General features: G+C 47.7%; 1 protein-coding gene across 1 annotated transcript in view; it reads right to left on the bottom strand.

Moving 5' to 3' along the window:
- The window catches only part of itga7 (integrin, alpha 7), a 79,025-nt gene that overhangs the window by 35,319 nt on the left and 16,272 nt on the right, over positions 1-27,434 (bottom strand). Inside the window, exons 2-4 of the mRNA XM_031833745.1 lie at positions 9,375-9,582; positions 7,165-7,420; positions 3,849-3,980 (exon numbers count right to left, since the gene is read on the bottom strand). Coding sequence (XP_031689605.1) covers positions 3,849-3,980; positions 7,165-7,420; positions 9,375-9,582 — 596 coding nt within the window. The remainder of the gene's footprint in view (positions 1-3,848; positions 3,981-7,164; positions 7,421-9,374; positions 9,583-27,434) is intronic.

Below are 27,434 nucleotides of genomic sequence, written 5' to 3'. Positions count from 1 at the left end.
GCTTTACAGACCACTACACTATACAGACTGACATACGGACAGGCTTTACAGACCACTACACATTACAGACAGACAGGCTTTACAGACCACTACACATTACAGACAGACAGGCTTTACAGACCACTACACATTACAGATAGACAGGCTTTACAGACCACTACACTATACAGACTGACATACGGACAGGCTTTACAGACCACTACACATTACAGACAGACAGGCTTTACAGACCACTACACTATACAGACTGACATACGGACAGGCTTTACAGACCACTACACATTACAGACAGACAGGCTTTACAGACCACTACACATTACAGACAGACAGGCTTTACAGACCACTACACTATACAGACTGACAGACAGACAGGCTTTACAGACCACTACACATTACAGACAGACAGGCTTTACAGACCACTACACTATACAGACTGACATACGGACAGGCTTTACAGACCACTACACTATACAGACTGACATACGGACAGGCTTTACAGACCACTACACTATACAGACTGACATACGGACAGGCTTTACAGACCACTACACTATACAGACTGACAGACAGACAGGCTTTACAGACCACTACACTATACAGACTGACATACGGACAGGCTTTACAGACCACTACACATAGAGAAATCGACATAGATTATACACAGGTTCTACAGTAGAGAAGGGCTAGCAGTGAGCACATAACCAACACAGGGGGTTAAGGGTAGATGGGAGAGTCAGGGTAAACCAGCAAAGGGGGTAAGGGTAGATGGGAGAGTCAGGGTAAACCAACACAGGGGGTTAAGGGTAGATGGGAGAGTCAGGGTAAACCAATACAGGGGGTTAAGGGTAGATGGGATAGTCAGGGTAAACCAACACAGGGGGTTAAGGGTAGATGGGAGAGTCAGGGTAAACCAACACAGGGGGTTAAGGGTAGATGGGAGTGTCAGGGCAAACCAGCACAGGGGGTAAGGGTAGATGGGAGAGTAAGGGTAAACCAACACAGGGGGTTAAGGGTAGATGGGATAGTCAGGGTAAACCAACACAGGGGGTAATGGTAGATGGGAGAGTCAGGGTAAACCAACACAGGGGGTTAAGGGTAGATGGGAGAGTCAGGGTAAACCAGCACAGGGGGTTAAGGGTAGATGGGATAGTCAGGGTAAACCAACACAGGGGGTTAAGGGTAGATGGGAGAGTCAGGGTAAACCAACACAGGGGGTTAAGGGTAGATGGGATAGTCAGGGTAAACCAACACAGGGGGTTAAGGGTAGATGGGAGAGTCAGGGTAAACCAGCACAGGGGGTAAGGGTAGATGGGAGAGTCAGGGTAAACCAACACAGGGGGTTAAGGGTAGATGGGAGTGTCAGGGTAAACCAGCACAGGGGGTAAGGGTAGATGGGAGAGTCAGGGTAAACCAACACAGGGGGTTAAGGGTAGATGGGATAGTCAGGGTAAACCAACACAGGGGGTAAGGGTAGATGGGAGAGTCAGGGTAAACCAACACAGGGGGTTAAAGGTAGATGGGAGAGTCAGGGTAAACCAGCACAGGGGGTTAAGGGTAGATGGGATAGTCAGGGTAAACCAGCACAGGGGGTTAAGGGTAGATGGGAGAGTCAGGGTAAACCAGCACAGGGGGTTAAGGGTATTTGGGATAGTCAGGGTAAACCAGCACAGGGGGTAAGGGTAGATGGGAGAGTCAGGGTAAACCAGCACAGGGGGTTAAGGGTATTTGGAATAGTCAGGGTAAACCAGCACAGGGGGTAAGGGTAGATGGGAGAGTCAGGGTAAACCAGCACAGGGGGTAAGGGTAGATGGGATAGTCAGGGTAAACCAGCACAGGGGGTAAGGGTAGATGGGATAGTCAGGGTAAACCAGCACAGGGGGTAAGGGTAGATGGGAGAGTCAGGGTAAACCAACACAGGGGTTAAGGGTAGATGGGAGAGTCAGGGTAAACCAGCACAGGGGGTAAGGGTAGATGGGAGAGTCAGGGTAAACCAACACAGGGGTTAAGGGTAGATGGGATAGTCAGGGTAAACCAGCACAGGGGGTTAAGGGTAGATGGTATAGTCAGGGTAAACCAGCACAGGGGGTAAGGGTAGATGGGAGAGTCAGGGTAAACCAGCACAGGGGGTAAGGGTAGATGGGATAGTCAGGGTAAACCAACACAGGGGTTAAGGGTAGATGGGAGAGTCAGGGTAAACCAGCACAGGGTAAGTCTACACTGTGTTAATTAAGGGTAGACAGGAGAGTCAAGGTAAGTCTACGGTGTGTTTCACTCCCAGCTACAAACCTAAGTAGCTATTTTGAGCTACGTCCTCAAACATGGGCCAGTTGGAGCGTGGCTCCAGAGTTTTGTACACCAGCGCATCTTCATCAGGACTAGCCATGAACAAGAGCCCTGAGGCCCGAGAGAGAGGAAGATGAAGGAGAGAGAGGGGGCGGTGGGGGGGAGTGGAGGAGTGGGGGAGAGGTGGTGAGGGGGAACAGGGTGACAAAGAGAGAGAAAGAGGGAGTGCAGGTGAGAAAGAAATGTGCTGTGATTGTGTGTGTGTGTGTTCTTCTTCCTGCTATTGCAGTGGGTTGTGGGTAAACCACTGGTACCCAACAGATGGACGACAAGACTGACTCACACTGGACCCAGAATTAGATCTGTTTGTGCTTTTAGCCAACTTCTCACACATGTGCTGTATGGCATTGGCATGACAGCAGAGTAGTTCGCTAAAGGACAAGCTGATCTGGGACCAGTCTATAACAGGCCCTGATGACTGTGGGATAATAATACTCTTATTATTCTATTGCCGTATCTCTCACCCATGATTGGTCCATTCATGCGCAGCTACTTCATGTGGTAAAGTATTCAGAATATTGAGGTGGAGTGGAGCTGCCTACGGACAGGTCAGGGAGGGGCCCTACGGACAGGTCAGGGAGGGGCCCTACGGACCGATCAGGGAGGGGCCCTACAGACAGGTCAGGGAGGGGCCCTACGGACAGGTCAGGGAGGGGCCCTACGGACAGGTCAGGGAGGGGCCCTACGGACAGGTCAGGGAGGGGCCCTACGGACAGGTCAGGGAGGGGCCCTACAGACAGGTCAGGGAGGGGCCCTACAGACAGGTCAGGGAGGGGCCCTATGGACAGGTCATGGAGGGGCCCTACGGACAGGTCATGGAGGGGCCCTACGGACAGGTCAAGGAGGGGCCCTACCCTACGGACATGTCAGGGAGGGCCCCTACGGACAGGTCAGGGAGGGGCCCTACAGACAGGTCAGGGAGGGGCCCTACGGACAGGTCAGGGAGGGGCCCTACGGACAGGTCAAGGAGGGGCCCTACCCTACGGACAGGTCAGGGAGGGGCCCTACGGACAGGTCAGGGAGGGCCCCTACGGACAGGTCAGGGAGGGGCCCTACAGACAGGTCAAGGAGGGGCCCTACGGACAGGTCAGGGAGGGGCCCTACGGACAGGTCAGGGAGGGGCCCTACGGACAGGTCAGGGAGAGGGCCTACGGACAGGTCAGGGAGGGGCCCTACGGACAGGTCAGGGAGGGGCCCTACGGACAGGTCAGGGAGGGGCCCTAGGGACAGGTCAGGGAGGGCCCCTACGGACAGGTCAGGGAGGGGCCCTACAGACAGGTCAGGGAGGGGCCCTACAGACAGGTCAGGGAGGGGCCCTACGGACCGATCAGTGAGGAGCCCTACGGACAGGTATTTATTTTGGGTACAGTGTGCCGTCAGTCTGTTGTTGCCATCTTCCCAGGCCCTCTCTCCTTTCCTGTTCTGTGCTCAGTGAACTCCAGTGAGACAGGACAGCTGGCTAGCAGCAATGTGAGAGGAGCAGCAGAGGGCAGGGACGGTCCTACCCAGGTAACTATGGTAGGGAACGGGGATCAGCTGAGCATTCAGCTGTTTCTCATCCGCCACCTCATAAGGCCCGTCGTCATAGAAACCAAGATCCAACAGTGTCTGGTTTAGCAGCTGGACACGCATCTCTCCTGGAAGGAACAGAGTTATAGGACACAGACAGACAGATAGAAAGACAGATAGAAAGACAGACAGACAGACAGACAGAAAAACAGACAGACAGAAAAACAGACAGACAGACAGACAGACATAGACACAGACAGACAGACAGACAGACAGACAGACAGACAGACAGACATAGACACAGACAGACAGACAGACAGACACAGACAAGCACCCCCCCCCCCCCCCCCCCCCACACACACACACACACACACAGTCAAGCACCCACCACACACACGAAGAGAGAGACAACTCCCACACATAAACACATAGATATCCACTGGACACAGTCATCTCTGGGGTTACACAATACCACATGATGTAATCGCTACTCCACCTAAGGCCTGTATAACATATGATACAGTGATCCATATCTCATATTGATCACTGATGTCTCATAATGATCAGCCCAATAACTAACTGCTGGGAATCAATTACTTTGATCCATCAGTATGACTACTAAGGCCAATCAGTATTATTGATTAGCTTTATAAATCAATGATTTGTCCAAGGAGAGAAATACAATTTTATGAAAAACTGAATTATGACTTTTTGATATTTTTTAAATATGGTTATTTATAACGATCTGCTGCTTGACCTGTTAACCTGAGCGTGAGCTCAGCTAGATAATGCCACCAATATACTGATTGGCCTTAGTAGTCATGCTGACGGATCAAAGTGATTGATTCCCGGCAGTTAGTTATTGGGCTGATTGATGGAACTGTCATTATGAGTAATTATCACTGTATCGTAGGATATACTGATTGATCTGTTTAGTGATCAGGGGTCTATCACTGTATCGTAGGATATACTGATTGATCTGTTTAGTGATCAGGGGTCTATCACTGTATCGTAGGATATACTGATTGATCTGTTTAGTGATCAGGGGTCTATCACTGTATCGTAGGATATACTGATTGATCTGTTTAGTGATCAGGGGTCTATCACTGTATCGTAGTATATACTGATTGATCTGTTTAGTGATCAGGGGTCTATCACTGTATCGTAGGATATACTGATTGATCTGTTTAGTGATCAGGGGTCTATCACTGTATCGTAGGATATACTGATTGATCTGTTTAGTGATCAGGGGTCTATCACTGTATCGTAGGATATACTGATTGATCTGTTTAGTGATCAGGGGTCTATCACTGTATCGTAGGATATACTGATTGATCTGTTTAGTGATCAGGGTCTATCACTGTATCGTAGGATATACTGATTGATCTGTTTAGTGATCAGGGGTCTATCACTGTATCGTAGGATATACTGATTGATCTGTTTAGTGATCAGGGGTCTATCACTGTATCGTAGGATATACTGATTGATCTGTTTAGTGATCAGGGGTCTATCACTGTATCGTAGGATATACTGATTGATCTGTTTAGTGATCAGGGGTCTATCACTGTATCGTAGGATATACTGATTGATCTGTTTAGTGATCAGGGGTCTATCACTGTATCGTAGGATATACTGATTGATCTGTTTAGTGATCAGGGGTCTATCACTGTATCGTAGTATATACTGATTGATCTGTTTAGTGATCAGGGGTCTATCACTGTATCGTAGGATATACTGATTGATCTGTTTAGTGATCAGGGGTCTATCACTGTATCGTAGGATATACTGATTGATCTGTTTAGTGATCAGGGGTCTATCACTGTATCGTAGGATATACTGATTGATCTGTTTAGTGATCAGGGGTCTATCACTGTATCGTAGGATATACTGATTGATCTGTTTAGTGATCAGGGTCTATCACTGTATCGTAGGATATACTGATTGATCTGTTTAGTGATCAGGGGTCTATCACTGTATCGTAGGATATACTGATTGATCTGTTTAGTGATCAGGGGTCTATCACTGTATCGTAGGATATACTGATTGATCTGTTTAGTGATCAGGGGTCTATCACTGTATCGTAGGATATACTGATTGATCTGTTTAGTGATCAGGGGTCTATCACTGTATCGTAGGATATACTGATTGATCTGTTTAGTGATCAGGGGTCTATCACTGTATCGTAGGATATACTGATTGATCTGTTTAGTGATCAGGGGTCTATCACTGTATCGTAGGATATACTGATTGATCTGTTTAGTGATCAGGGGTCTATCACTGTATCGTAGGATATACTGATTGATCTGTGTAGTGATCAGGGGTCTATCACTGTATCGTAGGATATACTGATTGATCTGTTTAGTGATCAGGGGTCTATCACTGTATCGTAGGATATACTGATTGATCTGTTTAGTGATCAGGGGTCTATCACTGTATCGTAGGATATACTGATTGATCTGTTTAGTGATCAGGGGTCTATCACTGTATCGTAGGATATACTGATTGATCTGTTTAGTGATCAGGGGTCTATCACTGTATCGTAGGATATACTGATTGATCTGTTTAGTGATCAGGGGTCTATCACTGTATCGTAGGATATACTGATTGATCTGTTTAGTGATCAGGGGTCTATCACTGTATCGTAGGATATACTGATTGATCTGTTTAGTGATCAGGGGTCTATCACTGTATCGTAGGATATACTGATTGATCTGTTTAGTGATCAGTGGTCTATCACTGTATCGTAGGATATACTGATTGATCTGTTTAGTGATCAGGGGTCTATCACTGTATCGTAGGATATACTGATTGATCTGTTTAGTGATCAGGGGTCTATCACTGTATCGTAGGATATACTGATTGATCTGTTTAGTGATCAGGGGTCTATCACTGTATCGTAGGATATACTGATTGATCTGTTTGAGGCGGTTTTCTCTTTCTAACTATATTCTCTCTTTTTTTTCACCAAGTTTGAGGTCGAAAACACCTCTGACAACAAGCTTATATATTTTTTGTGAACTATCATGTTACTCAGCACAGGTGTCAGTCTGTCACGGTCGTCCTCCTCTTCCTCTGAAGAGGAGAGGCGAGAAGGATCGGAGGACCAAAATGCGGCGTTCATGATGAGTATTTAATAAAAGAAAGTACAAATCCCCAAATCATAGAAAAACAAACATAGACTGCCCACCCCAACTCTATACTCAACACAAAACAAAGGAAATAAATGTCAGAACGTGACACAGTCCCCACTATTTAACCTTTCTTTATACAGGTTTGTCTCATTGAGATATAATAATAAGTATGCCACCATACCTTTCCAGTTGTACGTTCCTGGAGCGCCGAACATGATGAAGTTATTGTCTGGTGTGAAGGCGGCAGACAGGCCCTGCTGACAGAAGCCAAACTGTTCGTGTCCCTGGGGTCGCCCCTCGCAGAACTTCCACTCTCCTCCATCCAAGTCGTCCCTCTCTGTCAGGTCCTCACTCAGGACATAGCAACGCCCGATAGGGTCCCGTGTCTCAGACGGCAGGCCCACACGCTGCCGCAGCTCATACAGGTGGGCACAGGTCTGGAGAGGGGTAGGGGTAGTAACCATATCAGTCACTGGAAGAGACAGTCCACTACATTGCCATAACAAGCAGAAAAAAGACAGTAACTGCTCATTTGGTCTAAAAATTAGTTAATGTCATTTTTACTACATTAAATACATGCTTAACCACGTGGACAAATATCCTGCCTCTTAGTGTATTGTGTTCAGGAGAAAATGGGGGTCATGTTTAGCAGTAACTGGATAAAGTTACTATTTAACCAAGGTAAATAAAAGCCATTTTTTCTCAGTTCCACGCTATGAGCAGTTACTGCCTTTTTGCTTGGTAGGAAAGTACAGACATAGCCTGGTCTCAGATCAGTTCGTGGGAATGTCTGGAGAGGGACAGGATCAGTAGCAGTACATTCTCAGTATTGGGCCCTGGTCTACTATCTACTGTACAGACATAGCCTGGTCTCAGATCAGTTCGTGGGAATGTCTGGAGAGGGACAGGATCAGTAGCAGTACATTCTCAGTATTGGGCCCTGGTCTACTATCTACTGTACAGACATAGCCTGGTCTCAGATCAGTTCGTGGGAATGTCTGGAGAGGGACAGGATCAGTAGCAGTACATTCTCAGTATTGGGCCCTGGTCTACTATCTACTGTACAGACATAGCCTGGTCTGCTCACTACAGTACAGACATAGTCTGGTCTACTACACTACAGTACAGACATAGCCTGGTCTGCTCACTACAGTACAGACATAGTCTGGTCTACTATCTACTGTACAGACATAGCCTGGTCTGCTCACTACAGTACAGACATAGTCTGGTCTACTACACTACAGTACAGGTGGGCCCTGGTCTGGAGAGGGACAGGATCAGTAGCAGTACATTCTCAGTATTGGGCCCTGGTCTACTATCTACAGTACAGACATAGCCTGGTCTACTCACTACAGTACAGACATAGTCTGGTCTACTATCTACAGTACAGACATAGTCTGGTCTACTCACTACAGTACAGACATAGTCTGGTCTACTAACTACAGTACAGACATAGTCTGGTCTACTCACTACAGCACAGACATAGTCTGGTCTACTAACTACAGTACAGACATAGCCTGGTCTACTCACTACAGCACAGACATAGTCTGGTCTACTAACTACAGTAGAGACATAGCCTGGTCTACTACACTACAGTACAGACATAGCCTGGTCTATTACACTACAGTACAGACATAGCCTGGTCTACTCACTACAGTACAGACATAGCCTGGTCTACTCACTACAGTACAGACATAGCCTGGTCTACTCACTACAGTACAGACATAGTCTGGTCTACTAACTACTATACAGACATACAGTAGTCTGGTCTACTAACTACAGTACAGACATAGCCTGGTCTACTCACTACTGTACAGACATAGTCTGGTCTACTCACTACAGTACAGACATAGTCTGGTCTACTAACTACTATACAGACATACAGTAGTCTGGTCTACTCACTACAGTACAGACATAGTCTGGTCTACTACACTACAGTACAGACATAGCCTGGTCTACTACACTACAGTACAGACATAGCCTGGTCTACTACACTACTGTACAGACATAGCCTGGTCTACTACACTACAGTACAGACATAGTCTGGTCTACTAACTACAGTACAGACATAGCCTGGTCTACTACACTACAGTACAGACATAGCCTGGTCTACTACACTACTGTACAGACATAGCCTGGTCTATTACACTACAGTACAGACATAGCCTGGTCTACTCACTACTGTACAGACATAGCCTGGTCTACTACACTACAGTACAGACATAGCCTGGTCTATTACACTACAGTACAGACATAGCCTGGTCCCAGATATGGTTGTGCTGTCTTGCCAACTCCTATGGCGCCATGACAATAACCCTAGGAACACAAACTGATCTGGGACCAGGCCCCAGGCCACGACAGGCATGCTTAGTACCAGGAGTTTTTCCTTACCACCACCTTTCCTCCAATCCCCTGGCTCTTGACTGTCACTCCTAGCCACTGGTTGTCCTTGCTCTCCCTGTCGAGGTTTACATCTCCATCGATGTCCACGCGCTCACAGTCAAACTCCTCGCCTGTGATTGGACAGCGGTACAGGGCGCCAGTACGCTGTCTCCTCATGAGGCCCAGTCCTCTGTCCCGGGGAGCCCCCACCAGTATCCTGGAAGACACAACACATCAGATCTTTACTGGGATACACAACACATCAGATCATTACTGGGAGACACAACACATCAGATCATTACTGGGAGCAATGTCACATGACTGACCCAGACACAAACTATCTAGTAGCTGGCCAGAACATAGTCTCATGACTGACCCAGATACAAGCTATCTAGTAGCTGGCCAGAACATAGTCTCATGACTGACCCAAACACAAACTATCTAGTAGCTGGCCAGAACATAGTCTCATGACTGACCCAGACACAAACTATCTAGTAGCTGGCCAGAACATAGTCTCATGACTGACCCAGACACAAACTATCTAGTAGCTGGCCAGAACATAGTCTCATGACTGACCCAGACACAAACTATCTAGTAGCTGGCCAGAACATAGTCTCATGACTGACCCAGACACAAACTATCTAGTAGCTGGCCAGAACATAGTCTCATGACTGACCCAGACACAAACTATCTAGTAGCTGGCCAGAACATAGTCACATGACTGACCCAGACACAAACTATCTAGTAGCTGGCCAGAACATAGTCACATGACTGACCCAGACACAAACTATCTAGTAGCTGGCCAGAACATAGTCTCATGACTGACCCAGACACAAACTATCTAGTAGCTGGCCAGAACATTGTCACATGACTGACCCAGACACAAACTATCCAGTAGCTGGCCAGAACATAGTCACATGACTGACCCAGACACAAACTATCTAGTAGCTGGCCAGAACATTGTCACATGACTGACCCAGACACAAACTATCTAGTAGCTGGCCAGAACATAGTCTCATGACTGATCCAGACACAAACTATCTAGTAGCTGGCCAGAACATTGTCACATGACTGACCCAGACACAAACTATCTAGTAGCTGGCCAGGACATAGTCTCATGACTGACCCAGACTCAAACTATCTAGTACCTGGCCAGAACATTGTCACATGACTGACCCAGACACAAACTATCCAGTAGCTGGCCAGAACATAGTCACATGACTGACCCAGACACAAACTATCTAGTAGCTGGCCAGAACATTGTCACATGACTGACCCAGACACAAACTATCTAGTAGCTGGCCAGAACATTGTCACATGACTGACCCAGACACAAACTATCCAGTAGCTGGCCAGAACATTGTCTCATGACTGACCCAGACACAAACTATCCAGTAGCTGGCCAGAACATTGTCTCATGACTGACCCAGACACAAACTATCTAGTAGCTGGCCAGAACATAGTCACATGACTGACCCAGACACAAACTATCTAGTAGCTGGCCAGCCCATAGTCACATGACTGACCCAGACACAAACTATCCAGTAGCTGGCCAGCCCATAGTCTCATGACTGACCCAGACACAAACTATCTAGTAGCTGGCCAGAACATAGTCACATGACTGACCCAGACACAAACTATCCAGTAGCTGGCCAGAACATAGTCTCATGACTGACCCAGATACAAACTATCCAGTAGCTGGCCAGAACATAGTCACATGACTGACCCAGACACAAACTATCCAGTAGCTGGCCAGAACATAGTCTCATGACTGACCCAGACACAAACTATCCAGTAGCTGGCCAGAACATATTCTCATGACTGACCCAGACACAAACTATCCAGTAGCTGGCCAGAACATAGTCTCATGACTGACCCAGACACAAACTATCCAGTAGCTGGCCAGCCCATTGTCACATGACTGACCCAGACACAAACTATCCAGTAGCTGGCCAGAACATAGTCTCATGACTGACCCAGACACAAACTATCCAGTAGCTGGCCAGCCCATAGTCTCATGACTGACCCAGACACAAACTATCCAGTAGCTGGCCAGCCCATAGTCACATGACTGACCCAGACACAAACTATCCAGTAGCTGGCCAGAACATAGTCACATGACTGACCCAGACACAAACTATCTAGTAGCTGGCCAGCCCATAGTCACATGACTGACCCAGACACAAACTATCTAGTAGCTGGCCAGCCCATAGTCTCATGACTGACCCAGACACAAACTATCTAGTAGCTGGCCAGCCCATAGTCACATGACTGATCCAGACACAAACTATCCAGTAGCTGGCCAGCCCATAGTCTCATGACTGACCCAGACACAAACTATCTAGTAGCTGGCCAGCCCATAGTCACATGACTGACCCAGACACAAACTATCTAGTAGCTGGCCAGCCCATAGTCTCATGACTGACCCAGACACAAACTATCTAGTAGCTGGCCAGCCCATAGTCTCATGACTGACCCAGACACAAACTATCTAGTAGCTGGCCAGCCCATAGTCACATGACTGACCCAGACACAAACTATCCAGTAGCTGGCCAGCCCATAGTCACATGACTGACCCAGACACAAACTATCCAGTAGCTGGCCAGCCCATAGTCACATGACTGACCCAGACACAAACTATCCAGTAGCTGGCCAGCCCATAGTCACATGACTGACCCAGACACAAACTATCCAGTAGCTGGCCAGCCCATAGTCACATGACTGACCCAGACACAAACTATCCAGTAGCTGGCCAGCCCATAGTCACATGACTGACCCAGACACAAACTATCCAGTAGCTGGCCAGCCCATAGTCACATGACTGACCCAGACACAAACTATCCAGTAGCTGGCCAGCCCATAGTCACATGACTGACCCAGACACAAACTATCCAGTAGCTGGCCAGCCCATAGTCACATGACTGACCCAGACACAAACTATCCAGTAGCTGGCCAGCCCATAGTCACATGACTGACCCAGACACAAACTATCCAGTAGCTGGCCAGCCCATAGTCACATGACTGACCCAGACACAAACTATCCAGTAGCTGGCCAGCCCATAGTCACATGACTGACCCAGACACAAACTATCCAGTAGCTGGCCAGAACATAGTCACATGACTGACCCAGACACAAACTATCCAGTAGCTGGCCAGAACATAGTCACATGACTGACCCAGACACAAACTATCCAGTAGCTGGCCAGAACATAGTCTCATGACTGACCCAGACACAAACTATCTAGTAGCTGGCCAGAACATAGTCACATGACTGACCCAGATACAAACTATCCAGTAGCTGGCCAGAACATAGTCACATGACTGACCCAGACACAAACTATCCAGTAGCTGGCCAGAACATAGTCACATGACTGATCCAGACACAAACTATCCAGTAGCTGGCCAGCCCATAGTCACATGACTGACCCAGACACAAACTATCCAGTAGCTGGCCAGCCCATAGTCACATGACTGACCCAGACACAAACTATCCAGTAGCTGGCCAGCCCATAGTCACATGACTGACCCAGGCACAAACTATCCAGTAGCTGGCCAGCCCATTGTCACATGACTGACCCAGACACAAACTATCCAGTAGCTGGCCAGCCCATAGTCACATGACTGACCCAGACACAAACTATCCAGTAGCTGGCCAGCCCATAGTCACATGACTGACCCAGACACAAACTATCCAGTAGCTGGCCAGCCCATAGTCACATGACTGACCCAGACACAAACTATCCAGTAGCTGGCCAGCCCATTGTCACATGACTGACCCAGACACAAACTATCCAGTAGCTGGCCAGCCCATAGTCACATGACTGACCCAGACACAAACTATCCAGTAGCTGGCCAGCCCATAGTCACATGAGTGACCCAGACACAAACTATCTAGTAGCTGGCCAGCCCATAGTCACATGACTGACCCAGACACAAACTATCCAGTAGCTGGCCAGCCCATAGTCACATGACTGACCCAGACACAAACTATCCAGTAGCTGGCCAGCCCATAGTCACATGACTGACCCAGACACAAACTATCCAGTAGCTGGCCAGCCCATAGTCACATGACTGACCCAGACACAAACTATCCAGTAGCTGGCCAGCCCATAGTCACATGACTGACCCAGACACAAACTATCCAGTAGCTGGCCAGCCCATAGTCACATGACTGACCCAGACACAAACTATCCAGTAGCTGGCCAGCCCATGCAAGATTTGGCTCTTGGTTCATGTCATTGTTTTGTAAACACTTTCACACAAAGGAACTTCCAACAGTGAGTGCAATTTAGTACATGTGACCCAAGCTGGTATTGAGATTTGACTGGGAGCATGGCTATGGGCCCAGGAGTGTTTCCTGGCCATAGCACCTGACCAGGAAACACTCAGGGCACAACACCGTAATTATGGGCTTTTATTGGGACCTGGTCCCCTATTCACAAAGTGTCACAGAGTAGGAGTGCTGATCTATGATCAGTTTTGCCACTTATATAATATCGAATAAGATTGTATGGACAGGGAGGACCTGTTCCTAGATCTGCACTCATACCCTGAGACATGGTCAGGTCACATGGTCAGGAAACAGGAAACACCCTACTGAGATATTTTAGATGTTCTGTTTTTGACATGTTGTTTACAACATCAACCTTTTTTCTTTGGGGGTGAGGTCACTTTTCACCAACGTGCAAAGCTACTGTACAGCAGCCTATCAATGTATCACTATGAGGTTGTTCCTAACACTGACACTACTGTGTGACGTCATGACTCTCTCCCTCTCCTATTTTTGTAACTGTTGCGGACCCAGATTAAGGTCTTTATTTTCAGTACCGTGGTGGGTGCTGATCATTTGGGGTCGTGGCTCTGGCCTTGTATGGACCGGCTGGTCCAGGCAGGGGGCTATTTAAAAACTCACCGTTGAACCACATTCCACCCAACCAACCCTTTCCTCTCGTCTCCCGGCTCTCAGCCATGACATGACACAGGCAGGGAAGCAAGACACGGAGAAACACAGTGGAAGAGGGGGAGACAGAGAGGGAGAGAGAGAGACCGATGGATGGTGGGAGAAACAGAAGGTATAAAGAGAGAGGGAGAGAGGGAGAGAGGGAGAGAGGGAGAGAGAGAGGGAGAGATGGAGCAAAGAAAATTCCCACACAGGAGAAAAAAAATGTAAGTAAAAAAAAATTTATTGGAAGTTTCAAAACACTGTCTCCTGTTTCAAGCCTACTGGACCTATGCATTAGTTTGGGAGGGAAAGCACACGAATAACCTCAAGCACCGTCTGTCTGATTTTGATATGTGCAAGCAGCACCCGTATATTACAGCTTCCTGCTGCCCCTCCTGGCTATAAATATGGGTTAGCTGATAGCACTAAAGAAACCAGACGAACAGACTGAGGGGTGGGGCCCGAGGGGTGGGGCCTGAGGGGTGAGGTTTGAGGGGTGAGGTCTGAGGGGTAAGGTCTGAGGGGTGAGGCCTGAGGGGTGAGGCCTGAGGGGTGGGGCCTGAGGGGTGGGGCCTGAGGGGTGAGGCCTGAGGGGTGAGGTCTGAGGTGTAAGGTCTGAGGGGTGAGGCCTGAGGGGTAAGGCCTGAGGGGTGGGGCCCGAGGGGTGGGGCCTGAGGGGTGAGGTCTGAGGGGTGAGGCCTGAGGGGTGGGGCCTGAGGGGTGAGGCCTGAGGGGTGAGGCCTGAGGGGTGGGGCCTGAGGGGTGTGGTCTGAGGGGTGAGGTCTGAGGGGTGAGGCCTGAGGGGTGAGGTCTGAAAGGGTGGGGCCTGAGGGGTGAGGTCTGAGGGGTGAGGCCTGAGGGGTGAGGTCTGAGGGGTGAGGTCTGAGGGGTGAGCAGGGTGGGTAGCAGGGCTCTGTAAGTCATCTGCACCACACTACGACTTGGGGACAGTAGGGTACCGGGATACTAATCTACAACTGAGATATCACAATCAGTCTCTCTGTGTGAACCAAGACTAAGACAGTCACTCCTAGCCTGATCCCCAGGTCTGTTTCTCTGGTACCTACAACAGAAAGTGAGGGGTTGGTTAATGCAAAGGCTAACAGACCGACTTGGTGACCAGTCAATTCCCTGCCCTGAGACATGGCTGTATAGACTCCGGTGGTGTTTATAGAGGACTACAGTCACGTCTCGGAGCAAAGTCACTCCACTGCAGTCATGTGTTAGATGGTCCAGTACAGAAATCTCAACAGAACTCCATGCAGGGTAACAGTTGGGTTATCTAACCTGACTACAGGATAACAGTTGGGTTATCTAACCTGACTACAGGGTACCAGTTGGTTTATCTAACCTGACTACAGGATAACAGTTGGGTTATCTAACCTGACTACAGGGTAACAGTTGGGTTATCTAACCTGACTACAGGGTAACAGTTGGGTTATCCAACCTGACTACAGGGTAACAGTTGGGTTATCTAACCTGACTACAGGATAACAGTTGGGTTATCCAACCTGATTACAGGGTAACAGTTGGGTTATCTAACCTGACTACAGGGTAACAGTTGGGTTATCTAACTTGACTACAGGATAACAGTTGGGTTATCTAACCTGACTACAGGGTAACAGTTGGTTTATCTAACCTGACTACAGGATAACAGTTGGTTTATCTAACCTGACTACAGGATAACAGTTGGTTTATCCAACCTGACTACAGGGTAACAGTTGTTTTAGAGAAGGTGGAGGGGTGAGGGGAGGTCAGGAGGTCAAGAGGGATGGAGGGGAGGCGGGGTGGAAGGGAGGTCAGGAGGTCAAGAGTGGTGTTGGGGAGGAGGGGTAGAGTGATGGAAGGGTGGAGGGGTGAGGGGAGGTCAGGAGGTCAAGAGTGGTGGAGGGGAGGAGGGGTGGAGGGATGGAAGGATGGAGGTGGTCAAGAGGGAGGAGGGGTAGATAAGACAGCTGTACACCTCTCTCCTCTTTTCTCATCCCTCCTCTCCTTCTCTCTTCACCCTGTGGCCTCTACAGACATGCAAGCAAACACACAGGCAGACAGGCGGACAGACAGACAGACAGACCAGACAGACAGGCGGACAGGCAGACAGACAGACAGACAGGCAGACAGACAAACAGACAGGCGGACAGACAGACAGACAGACCAGACAGACAGGCGGACAGACAGACAGACAGACAGACAGACAGACAGGCAGACAGACAGGCGGACAGGCGGACAGGCGGACAGGCAGACAGGCAGACAGGCGGACAGGCGGACAGGCGGACAGGCGGACAGGCGGACAGGCGGACAGGCAGACAGGCAGACAGACAGACAGACAGACAGTTCGCTCCTGGGTTTCCCTTTGTAATCTGTGATAGTTGGCGTCAGAACTGGTGTAGTCGGGTTCAATCTCTGTCCTGTATTGACTCCTTCCCTGCTTGATGGTTCCTCGGAGGGTGTAGCAAGATTTATTAGAAGCTTCCGGATTAGTGTCCCACTCCTTGAAACCGGTAGCTCTAGCTTTTAGGTCAGTGCGGATGTTTCCTGTAATCCATGGATTCTGGTTGGGATATGTACGTACGGTCACTGTGGGAACGATGTTGTCGATGCACTTTATTAATGAAGCCGGTGACTGATGTCGTAAACTCCTTAACGCCATTGGATGAATCCCGGAACATATTCCAGCCTGTGCTAGCATAACAATCCTGTAGCTTAGCATTCGCTTCATAGGACCATTTCCGTATTGAGAGCATCACTGGTACTTCCTGTTTGAGTTTTTCCTTGTAAGCAGGAATCATAGAGTTCTGATCCGTTCTGATTTGCCAAATGGAGGGTGAGGTAGAGCTTTGTATGTGACTTTGTATGTAAAGTTGATATCAAGTGTTTTTCACCTCCAGCTGCATAGGTGACATGCTGGTAGAAATGAAGTAAAACAGAGTTCAGTTTTCCTGCATTAAATTAAACTTGCCACTAGGAGCGCCGCCTCTGGGTGAGCATTTTCTTGTTTCCTTATGGCCCTGTACAGCTCGTTGAGTGCGGTCTTAGCGCCAGCATCCGTTTGTGGTGGTAAATAGCTAAAACAGCTAAAAAATATAAATTAAAACTCTCTTGAAAGCCTAGGTCATAGGTCTACAGCATATCATGAGGTATTTAAACTCAGCCGAGCAGAACCTCGAGACTTCTTTAATATTAGAGATTGCGTACCCGCTGTTGTTAATTAAGAAATAGACACACATCCCCTCCCCTGAGCTTCCCTGATGATGCAGTTCTGTCCTGTCGATGTCGAGGAAAAACAGTTCGATTTATGTTTACCATGTCCTTGTTCAGCCACGATTCTGGGGGCATCCAGAAATAATAAATGTCAAATATATGCACGCTTGACTTTGGATTAAAGCGTTTGCTAAATGACATATATTCCAAAAGGAAAACCATCTACGTCGCAGACACCAGCTCCCGTACAAGCTAAATACTTTCTTCGCCCGTTTTGAGGATAACTCAATGCCATCGCCACAGCCAGCTCCCAAGGACTGTGGGCTCTCGTTCTCCGTGGCCGAAGTGAGTAAGGACTGTGGGTTCTCGTTCTCCATGGCGACGTGAGTAAGGACTGTGGGCTCTCGTTCTCCGTGGCCGAAGTGAGTAAGGACTGTGGGTTCTCGTTCTCCATGGCGACGTGAGTAAGGACTGTGGGTTCTCGTTCTCCGTGGCCGAAGTGAGTAAGGACTGTGGGTTCTCGTTCTCCATGGCGACGTGAGTAAGGACTGTGGGCTCTCGTTCTCCGTGGCCGAAGTGAGTAAGGACTGTGGGTTCTCGTTCTCCATGGCGACGTGAGTAAGGACTGTGGGCTCTCGTTCTCCATGGCCGACGTGAGTCACTTTAAGAGTGTTAACCCTCGCAAGGCTGCTGGCCCAGATGCCATCCCTAGCCGCGTCCTCAGAGCATGCGCAGACCAGCTGGGTGGAGTGTTTACGAACATATTCAATCTCTCCCTATCCCAGTCTGTTGTCCCCACTTGCTTCAAGATGTCCACCGCTGTTCCTGTACTCAAGAAAGCAAAGGTAACTGAACTAAATGACTATCGCCCCCTAGCACTCACTTCTGTCATCATGAAGTGCTATGAGACGCTAGTTAAGGATTATATCACATCTACCTTACCTGACACCCTAGACTCAGTTCAATTTGCTTATCCCCCAATAGATCCACAGACGATGCAATCGCCATCACACTGCACACTGCCCTAACCCATCTGGACAAGAGGAATACCAATGTAAGAATGCTGTTCATTGACTATAGCTCAGCCTTCAACACCATAGTGCCCTCAAAGCTCATCACTAAGTTAAGGACCCTGGGACTGAACACCTCCCTCTGTAACTGGATCCTAGACTTCCTGACGGGCCAACCTCAGGTGGTAAGGGTAGGTACCAACACATCCGCCACGCTGATCCTCAACACAGGGGACCCACAGGGGTGCATGCTCAGTCCCCTCCTGCACTCCATGTTCACTCATGACTGCACGGTCAGGCACGAATCCAACACCATCATTAAGTTTGCCAGTAACACAACATTGGTAGGCCTGATCACAGACAACGACGAGACACCCTATAGGGAGGAGGTCAGAGACCAGAGATCTCAATGTGATCAAGACAAAGGAGATGATTGTGGACTACAGGAAAAGGAGGACCGAGGACGCCCCCATTCTCATTGACGGGGCTGTAGTGGAGAAGGTTGAGAGCTTCAAGTTGGTTGCATCACTGCCTGGTATGGCAACTGCCCGGCCTCTGACCGCAAGGCACTACAGAGGGTAGTGCATACGGCCCAGTGCATCACTGGGGCAAAGATTCCTGCCATCCAGGACCTCTATACCAGGCAGTGTCAGAGGAAGACCCTAAAAATTGTCAGACTCCAGCCACCCTAGTTATAAGACTGTTCTCTCTGCTACCGCATGGCAAGCGGTAACAGATATCCAAGTCTAGGTCCAAGAGGCTTCTAAACAGCTTCTACCTACAGCACCCAATGTCACAGGAAGGCCAAAAAGATCATCAAGGACATCAACCACCCGAGCCACGGCCTGTTCACCCCGCTACCATCCAGAAGGCGAGATCGGTACAGGTGCATCAAAGTTGGGACCGAGAGACTGAAAAGCTGTTTCTATCTCAAGGCCATCAGACTGTTGAATAGCCATAACTAGCTGGCTACCACCCGGTTACTCAACCCTGTACCTTAGTGGCTGCTGCCCTGTGTACATAGACATGGAATCACTGGTCAGTAGCTATATACAGGGTCAGTAGCTATATACAGGGTCAGTAGCTATGTACAGGGACAATTCCAGGGTCAGTAGCTATATACAGGGTCATTTCCAAGGTCATTAGTTATATACAGTCTCAGTTCCAGGGTCAGTAGCTATGTGTGTGTGTGTGTTGGAGTGACAGTGTGTGTGTTGGAGTGTGTAGAGTCCTGTGGTTGTGCATAAAGTCAGTACAACAAAACAAAAATAAAAAATACCACGGTCAACTCAGATAGTCTGTGTAGCCATTTTGTTTTCCTATTTACTTAGCTATTTATCAGTCCTATGTCTTGGGGATAGTAGCTGTTCAGGAGCCTGTTGGTGTCAGACTTGACGCACCGGTACCGCTTAGCCTGGGTGGCTGGAGTCTTAACCGGGTCTTCCTCTATATCAGGCGGCGTAAAAAGGTAAGACATGATCTGACACGGAGGGGGGAGATGCCCACACCACCTCGACCCCCCCCCCCCCTCCTGGCTAGATAGAATATCTGTGTGTTGAGTGTGAAGGTGACAGAGCCTGTTGGAGTGCCCCCACGGAGCCGCCAGCACCACAGAATACCACACACACACCACAGAATCCCTGGCCTGCCATAACGAGCCAAACAGTCAACACTGTGGCCTGTATTAGAATGATGTAGTGTGACAGTTCATTCACAGTCTCATTCGGAGAGCTGCATTACATTACCACACTGTTAGAATAACATTCCCTCCATGACTGCTATTGGCTACTTGAGATATTGCCCTATGCTGAGTCAAACATACAATACCCCCCCCCAAAAAAAAAATAAAAAAAATAAGGCATTAATCACGTTGAAAATGCGTAATGATGCTGGGATACTTGATGCTGAGGATGATAGCCTATGATAGCCTATTGTCTACAGAGAGATACAGTAGCTCTTAGTAGGAGTGCAGATCTAGGATCAGATACCCCCCCCTCCATGTAATCTTCTTCCTTATTATCTAAAAGGCTAAACTGATCCTAGATCAGCACTCCTTCTAAGAGCTGCTTTATGAATAAGGGCCCTGACATCTATGACCCATTTTGACATCTGTGAACTTCTGTCACTGTGTAACGAATGAACTCACTATAACCAGTTAGTTCATGAATCCCTACAGAGATCTGCAAATAATCCACTAGGATCTTCCTTAAACAGAATATTAGTCTGCGACCTAAAGATCCTTTCAATTCAATTCTGAGATATAGAAAAAAGGAAAATCCACATCAAACGGAGGTTATTGTTACCGTAACAACAAGCAGTTTATCTTCATCCATCTAGTTACTGATTGACTGATAGGACTATTAAAGATAAATGTCCTATTATTGACTATTAAAGATAACTATTTTGCAGACAGAGTTCAGTGTGTCAAATCGGAGGGCATGTTGTCCGGTCCTCTGGCAGTCTCTATGGGGGTGCCACAGGGTTCAATTCTCGGGCCTACTCTTTTCTCTGTATATATCAATGATGTTGCTCTTGCTGCGGACGATTCCCTGATCCACCTCTACGCAGACGACACCATTCTGTATACTTCTGGCCCTTCCTCTAACCTCCAAACGAGCTTCAATGCCATACAACACTCCTTCTGTGGCCTCCAACTGCTCTTAAACGCTAGTAAAACCAAATGCATGTACTATTATTGAGACAAAACAACACCCATCTGTCACCCCAATCCCCCTCGCATCCTAATCACACACACACACACTCTCCCCCTCTTTCTCTCTCTCTCCCATTCTCTGGCCTTAGCTCCACTGTCACTGCCAATCCGTGTGTGAATTCAGGAAGAAGGCTTCCCATATCTCTATATCAATGGCTGCTGCCAGTTACCTCTCAGACAGAGGGCTTCTCATATCTCTATTTTAGTGGCTGCTGCTGTGGCTGACACATATCGCCTCTAGCCTGGCCCCAGATCTGTTTGGGCTGTCTTGCCAACTCCTATTGTCATTGACACACTGAACACCTATGGGACTAAGCTATACAGCAATCAATAATGAGATAGGATATGAGAGAGAGACCCACATCAAACATCTCCAATCCAAAGTTAAATCTAGAATCTAAATCTGTAAATTCACCAACCCTCTATATTATCATATGATAGAATACATTATGTAGCCAGAAACAATGGCTGAAGGTTAAAATTAACAAAAGTGTGGAAAAGCAAACAGATTCCAACAATATGTATGATCCTTATAGTAGAATAGAATACTGTAGAATAGAATAGAATACTGTAGAATAGAATACTGTAGAATATAATAGAATACTGTAGAATAGAATACTGTAGAATAGAATAGAATACTGTAGAATAGAATACTGTAGAATAGAATATAGCTGAGGTGGAAACTAATGCAGAACTATATTTTCCCCATGATGTGTTGTTGAACTCTTGTAAATGTTCAAGAGGACTATGGTAACATCTCCAAGCTAACCCCACCCAGGGCATCTCTAGCATATTGTCCCCAGCTCACCATATGCCCCCCCCCCCCCCCCCCCCCCCCCCCCCCCACACTAGGAAATCAATATTTGAATGGCAATTTCCAACCAAGATGGGGGAGTGATTGATCCCTAAGATCTCACGTCTAAAGATCCAACAACCACCATTGCAACCCTCTCTCCACAAATAGGAGCCCCTATGTCTATCTTAACTCCAGAATCCACGAGGTGTACATGTGTTAGGTATGTACACGAAAACAATATTTTTAAATGATAACAAGCGTACAGATACATGGATGTGTTAGATCTAATAGAAAATCATTTGAGACTGACATCTAAGCATAAAATAACACGAATAAGACAACTGAAATGGAACTATCCAACAGGCAGTATGAGGCAGTCATAATTTCACACAGCTGGTCTAAGGGACTGCCTAACTGCTTAATATGCACCCAGTCCACACAGTATATTTCTCCCACTTAAATGCTGAATAAGAAAATGTTGCCAAGCGACTGACTGATGCTCTAGCATTCTAATCACACAGCCTGGTCCCATCTGGTCTGCCTGTTCTGTTCTGCTTCAGTAAGCAGAATCGTCCTGGGAGGCCTTCATATCCTTCGGATGCCGTCTAGCCTCAAGGCCACAGAAGTAATAGGTCAGACACACCGGGAAGGACTGTCAAACGTTTGCCTGCCGACAGCAGTTAGCACCTCTGAACAGTGTCACTCATTCTATTTTGTGTTCACGCAGAAAAAAACCTGTTGATACTAGCCATATGACCACAGATAAATAACTACCTAGCAAGATGACGAAGAAACAATTGAATTCACTCTCCGTAATCCCATAGCAAAATGTTTAGCTAGCTAGTTAATGTTAGCATATTCGCTAGCTAGCTAGGTAGGTACATTGCACTAACTAGGCAGCTGTTTCATGGAAATGAATTGTGATTCAATTATGTCAGTAATAGCTCCAGTGGTTAACTAGCTTGGAGGAAGTATTTAGTGTTGTGTGTCTGCACACTAAGCTAGCTACCATCCCATAGCCTACATTGTATATGAAGTGTGACTGGCTCATGAGATTTGGCTATTTTTTTCCTTTCTGTTGTCAATCCTGTTGGCCCCGCCACATGGGGTTTCGTGCTCTCTGATTGGCTCAAAGTCAAGTTGTTGGCCACTGACAAGAATTGTGATTCCACAAGTAGAAACGTCGTCACTACCGGGTCGGCAAACAGTAGGCACCGTGTTTTTTCTAGCAAGAGAAGGAACGGCCTCCAGCTGTGATAGTACCTATCAGCAGTCTATCGGCAGTGAGAGTCTCAATGTGTTTCATGCTTTAATCTGTTTACATTGACATCTGTCCCCTACCTCAAAGACTCCAGTCACCCATGTCATAGACTGTTCTCTCTGCTACCGCACGGCAAGCGGTACCGGAGCGCCAAGTCTAGGTCCAAGAGGCTTCTAAACAGCTTCTACCCCCAAGACATAAGACTCCTGAACAACTAATCAACCCTCCCTTTTTTTTTACACTGCTGCTACTCGCTGTTTATTATTTATGCATAGTCCCTTTACAAATTACCTCGACTAACCTGTACCCCTGCACATTGACTCTGTACCGGTACCCCCTGTATATAGCCTCCACATTGACTCTGTACCGGTACCCCCTGTATATAGCCTCCACATTGACTCTGTACCGGTACCCCTTGTATATAGCCTCCACATTGACTCTGTACCAGTATCCCCTGTATATAGCCTCCACATTGACTCTGTACCTGTACCCCCTGTATATAGCCTCCACACTGACTCTGTACCGGTACCCCCTGTATATAGACTCCACATTGACTCTGTACCGGTACCCCCTGTATATAGCCTCCACATTGACTCTGTACCGGTACCCCCTGTATATAGCCTCCACATTGACTCTGTACCGGTACCCCCTGTATATAGCCTCCACATTGACTCGGTACCGGTACCCCCTGTATATAGCCTCCACATTGACTCTGTACCAGTACCCCCTGTATATAGCCTCCACATTGACTCGGTACCGGTACCCCCTGTATATAGCCTCCACATTGACTCTGTACCAGTACCCCCTGTATATAGCCTCCACATTGACTCTGTACCAGTACCCCCTGTATATAGCCTCCACATTGACTCTGTACCAGTACCCCCCTGTATATAGCCTCCACATTGACTCTGTACCAGTACCCCCTGTATATAGCCTCCACATTGACTCTGTACCGGTACCCCCTGTATATAGCCTCCACATTGACTCTGTACCAGTACCCCCTGTATATAGCCTCCACATTGACTCTGTACCGGTACCCCCTGTATATAGCCTCCACATTGACTCTGTACCAGTACCCCCTGTATATAGCCTCCACATTGACTCTGTACCAGTACCCCCTGTATATAGCCTCCACATTGACTCTGTACCAGTACCCCCTGTATATAGCCTCCACATTGACTCTGTACCAGTACCCCCTGTATATAGCCTCCACATTGACTCTGTACCGGTACCCCCTGTATATAGCCTCCACATTGACTCTGTACCAGTACCCCCTGTATATAGCCTCCACATTGACTCTGTACCAGTACCCCCTGTATATAGCCTCCACATTGACTCTGTACCAGTACCCCCTGTATATAGCCTCCACATTGACTCTGTACCAGTACCCCCTGTATATAGCCTCCACATTGACTCTGTACCAGTACCCCCTGTATATAGCCTCCACATTGACTCTGTACTGGTACCCCCTGTATATAGCCTCCACATTGACTCTGTACCAGTACCCCCTGTATATAGCCTTCACATTGACTCTGTACCAGTACCCCCTGTATATAGCCTCCACATTGACTCTGTACTGGTACCCCCTGTATATAGCCTCCACATTGACTCTGTACCAGTACCCCCTGTATATAGCCTTCACATTGACTCTGTACTGGTACCCCCTGTATATAGCCTCCACATTGACTCTGTACTGGTACCCCCTGTATATAGCCTCCACATTGACTCTGTACTGGTACCCCCTGTATATAGCCTCCACATTGACTCTGTACCAGTACCCCCTGTATATAGCCTTCACATTGACTCTGTACCAGTACCCCCTGTATATAGCCTCCACATTGACTCTGTACCAGTACCCCCTGTATATATCCTCCACATTGACTCTGTACCAGTACCCCCTGTATATAGCCTCCACATTGACTCTGTACCGTTACCCCCTGTATATAGCCTTCACATTGACTCTGTACCAGTACCCCCTGTATATAGCCTCCACATTGACTCTGTACCGGTACCCACTGTATATAGCCTCCACATTGACTCTGTACCAGTACCCCCTGTATATAGCCTCCACATTGACTCTGTACCAGTACCCCCTGTATATAGCCTCCACATTGACTCTGTACCAGTACCCCCTGTATATAGCCTCCACATTGACTCTGTACCAGTACCCCCTGTATATAGCCTCCACATTGACTCTGTACCAGTACCCCCTGTATATAGCCTCCACATTGACTCTGTACCGGTACCCCCTGTATATAGCCTCCACATTGACTCTGTACTGGTACCCCCTGTATATAGCCTCCACATTGACTCTGTACTGGTACCCCCTGTATATAGCCTCCACATTGACTCTGTACCGGTACCCACTGTATATAGCCTCCACATTGACTCTGTACCAGTACCCCCTGTATATAGCCTCCACATTGACTCTGTACCAGTACCCCCTGTATATAGCCTCCACATTGACTCTGTACCAGTACCCCCTGTATATAGCCTCCACATTGACTCTGTACCAGTACCCCCTGTATATAGCCTCCACATTGACTCTGTACCAGTACCCCCTGTATATAGCCTCCACATTGACTCTGTACCAGTACCCCCTGTATATAGCCTCCACATTGACTCTGTACTGGTACCCCCTGTATATAGCCTCCACATTGACTCTGTACTGGTACCCCCTGTATATAGCCTCCACATTGACTCTGTACCAGTACCCCCTGTATATAGCCTCTTTATTGTTACGTAAATGTGTTTTTGATTGATTTGATTTTTTTATACTTTAGATTATTTAGTAAATATTTTATTAACTCTATTTATTTGAACTGCATTGTTGGTTAAGGGCTCGTCAGTTTCACGATAAGGTCTTTTTATTTCATATTTTTATATTTAACTAGGCAAGTCAGTTAAGAACAAATTCTTATTTACAATGACAGCCTATCAAAAGGCAAAATACCTCCTGCGGGGACAGGGGCCTGGGATAAATCAAATCAAATCAAATTGATTTATATAGCCCTTCGTACATCAGCTGATATCTCAAAGTGCTGTACAGAAACCCAGCCTAAAACCCCAAACAGCAAGCAATGCAGGTGTAGAAGCACAGTCTAAAACCCCCCCAAAAAACAACCTTAACACCTGTTGTTCCCGGGCACATGTGACAAATACATTTTGATTTGAAACCTGGCTGTAATGATTGTGAGTGCCACCAGCTACAGAATGTAGGTCTACTATTTATGTCTCTGAGCCACTGGCCACAGAAACCTAAACCTTCACCATTGACCAACTACTCCTGTATACATTCCACCTGAGATCCAAGGGAAGGCAAGATACCCAAGTCTAAACATGTGATGTGCTGTGTTTGTGTGTATTTTACATGCAGAGATTCTCTATGGTTTTGTTTACATTCATGTGGTTTAGCCTGGGACAACAGTTCTGTTTGTGCTTCAGTCATCTCATCACAACAAACACAACAGATGTTAGATGTAGATCTCAGGCTGCATTTTATAATATTAGACAACAATTTCTTTATCGTCACTAATAATCAAGGTGTTTATACCACAGACACAGCAGGCAGAAAGCTGCTTCCATCAACCCCTGGATCTCTGACATTTCCCCTTCACACACACACACACACACACACACACACACACACACACACACACACACACACACACACACACACACACACACACACACACACACACACACACACACACACACACACACACCCTAGACTGTAATTTCCCTTTACTTTAATGGCACCTCTCCAATCTCAGCTCATTATCAGAGCCCAGTCTCATACAGGACCTGAATAAATTGTATTTGTCAGAGTAGGGGGCCTTGTCATGGTTTATGAATATCTGCAGCTTTAGGGGAAGGTGTGGAGGAGAGGGGAATATAGGGAGAGAGTAGATGAGAGGAGATGAGGAGAGGAGAGGAGAGGTAAGGAGAGGAGAGGAGATAAGATGATAGGGGAATATAGGGAGAGAGGAGAGGAGAGGAGAGGAGAGGAGAGGAGAGGAGAGGAGAGGAGAGGAGAGGAGAGGAGAGGAGGAGAGGAGAGGAGAGGAGAGGAGAGGAGAGGAGAGGAGAGGAGAGGAGAGGAGAGGAGAGGAGAGGAGAGGAGAGGAGAGGAGAGGAGAGGAGAGGAGA

This window comes from Oncorhynchus kisutch, linkage group LG1 (assembly GCF_002021735.2).
Source record: "Oncorhynchus kisutch isolate 150728-3 linkage group LG1, Okis_V2, whole genome shotgun sequence".
Taxonomy (NCBI): Eukaryota; Metazoa; Chordata; class Actinopteri; order Salmoniformes; family Salmonidae; genus Oncorhynchus; species Oncorhynchus kisutch.
Note: the sequence above shows the minus strand (reverse complement) of the source record. Positions and strands in the feature narration are given on the sequence as shown.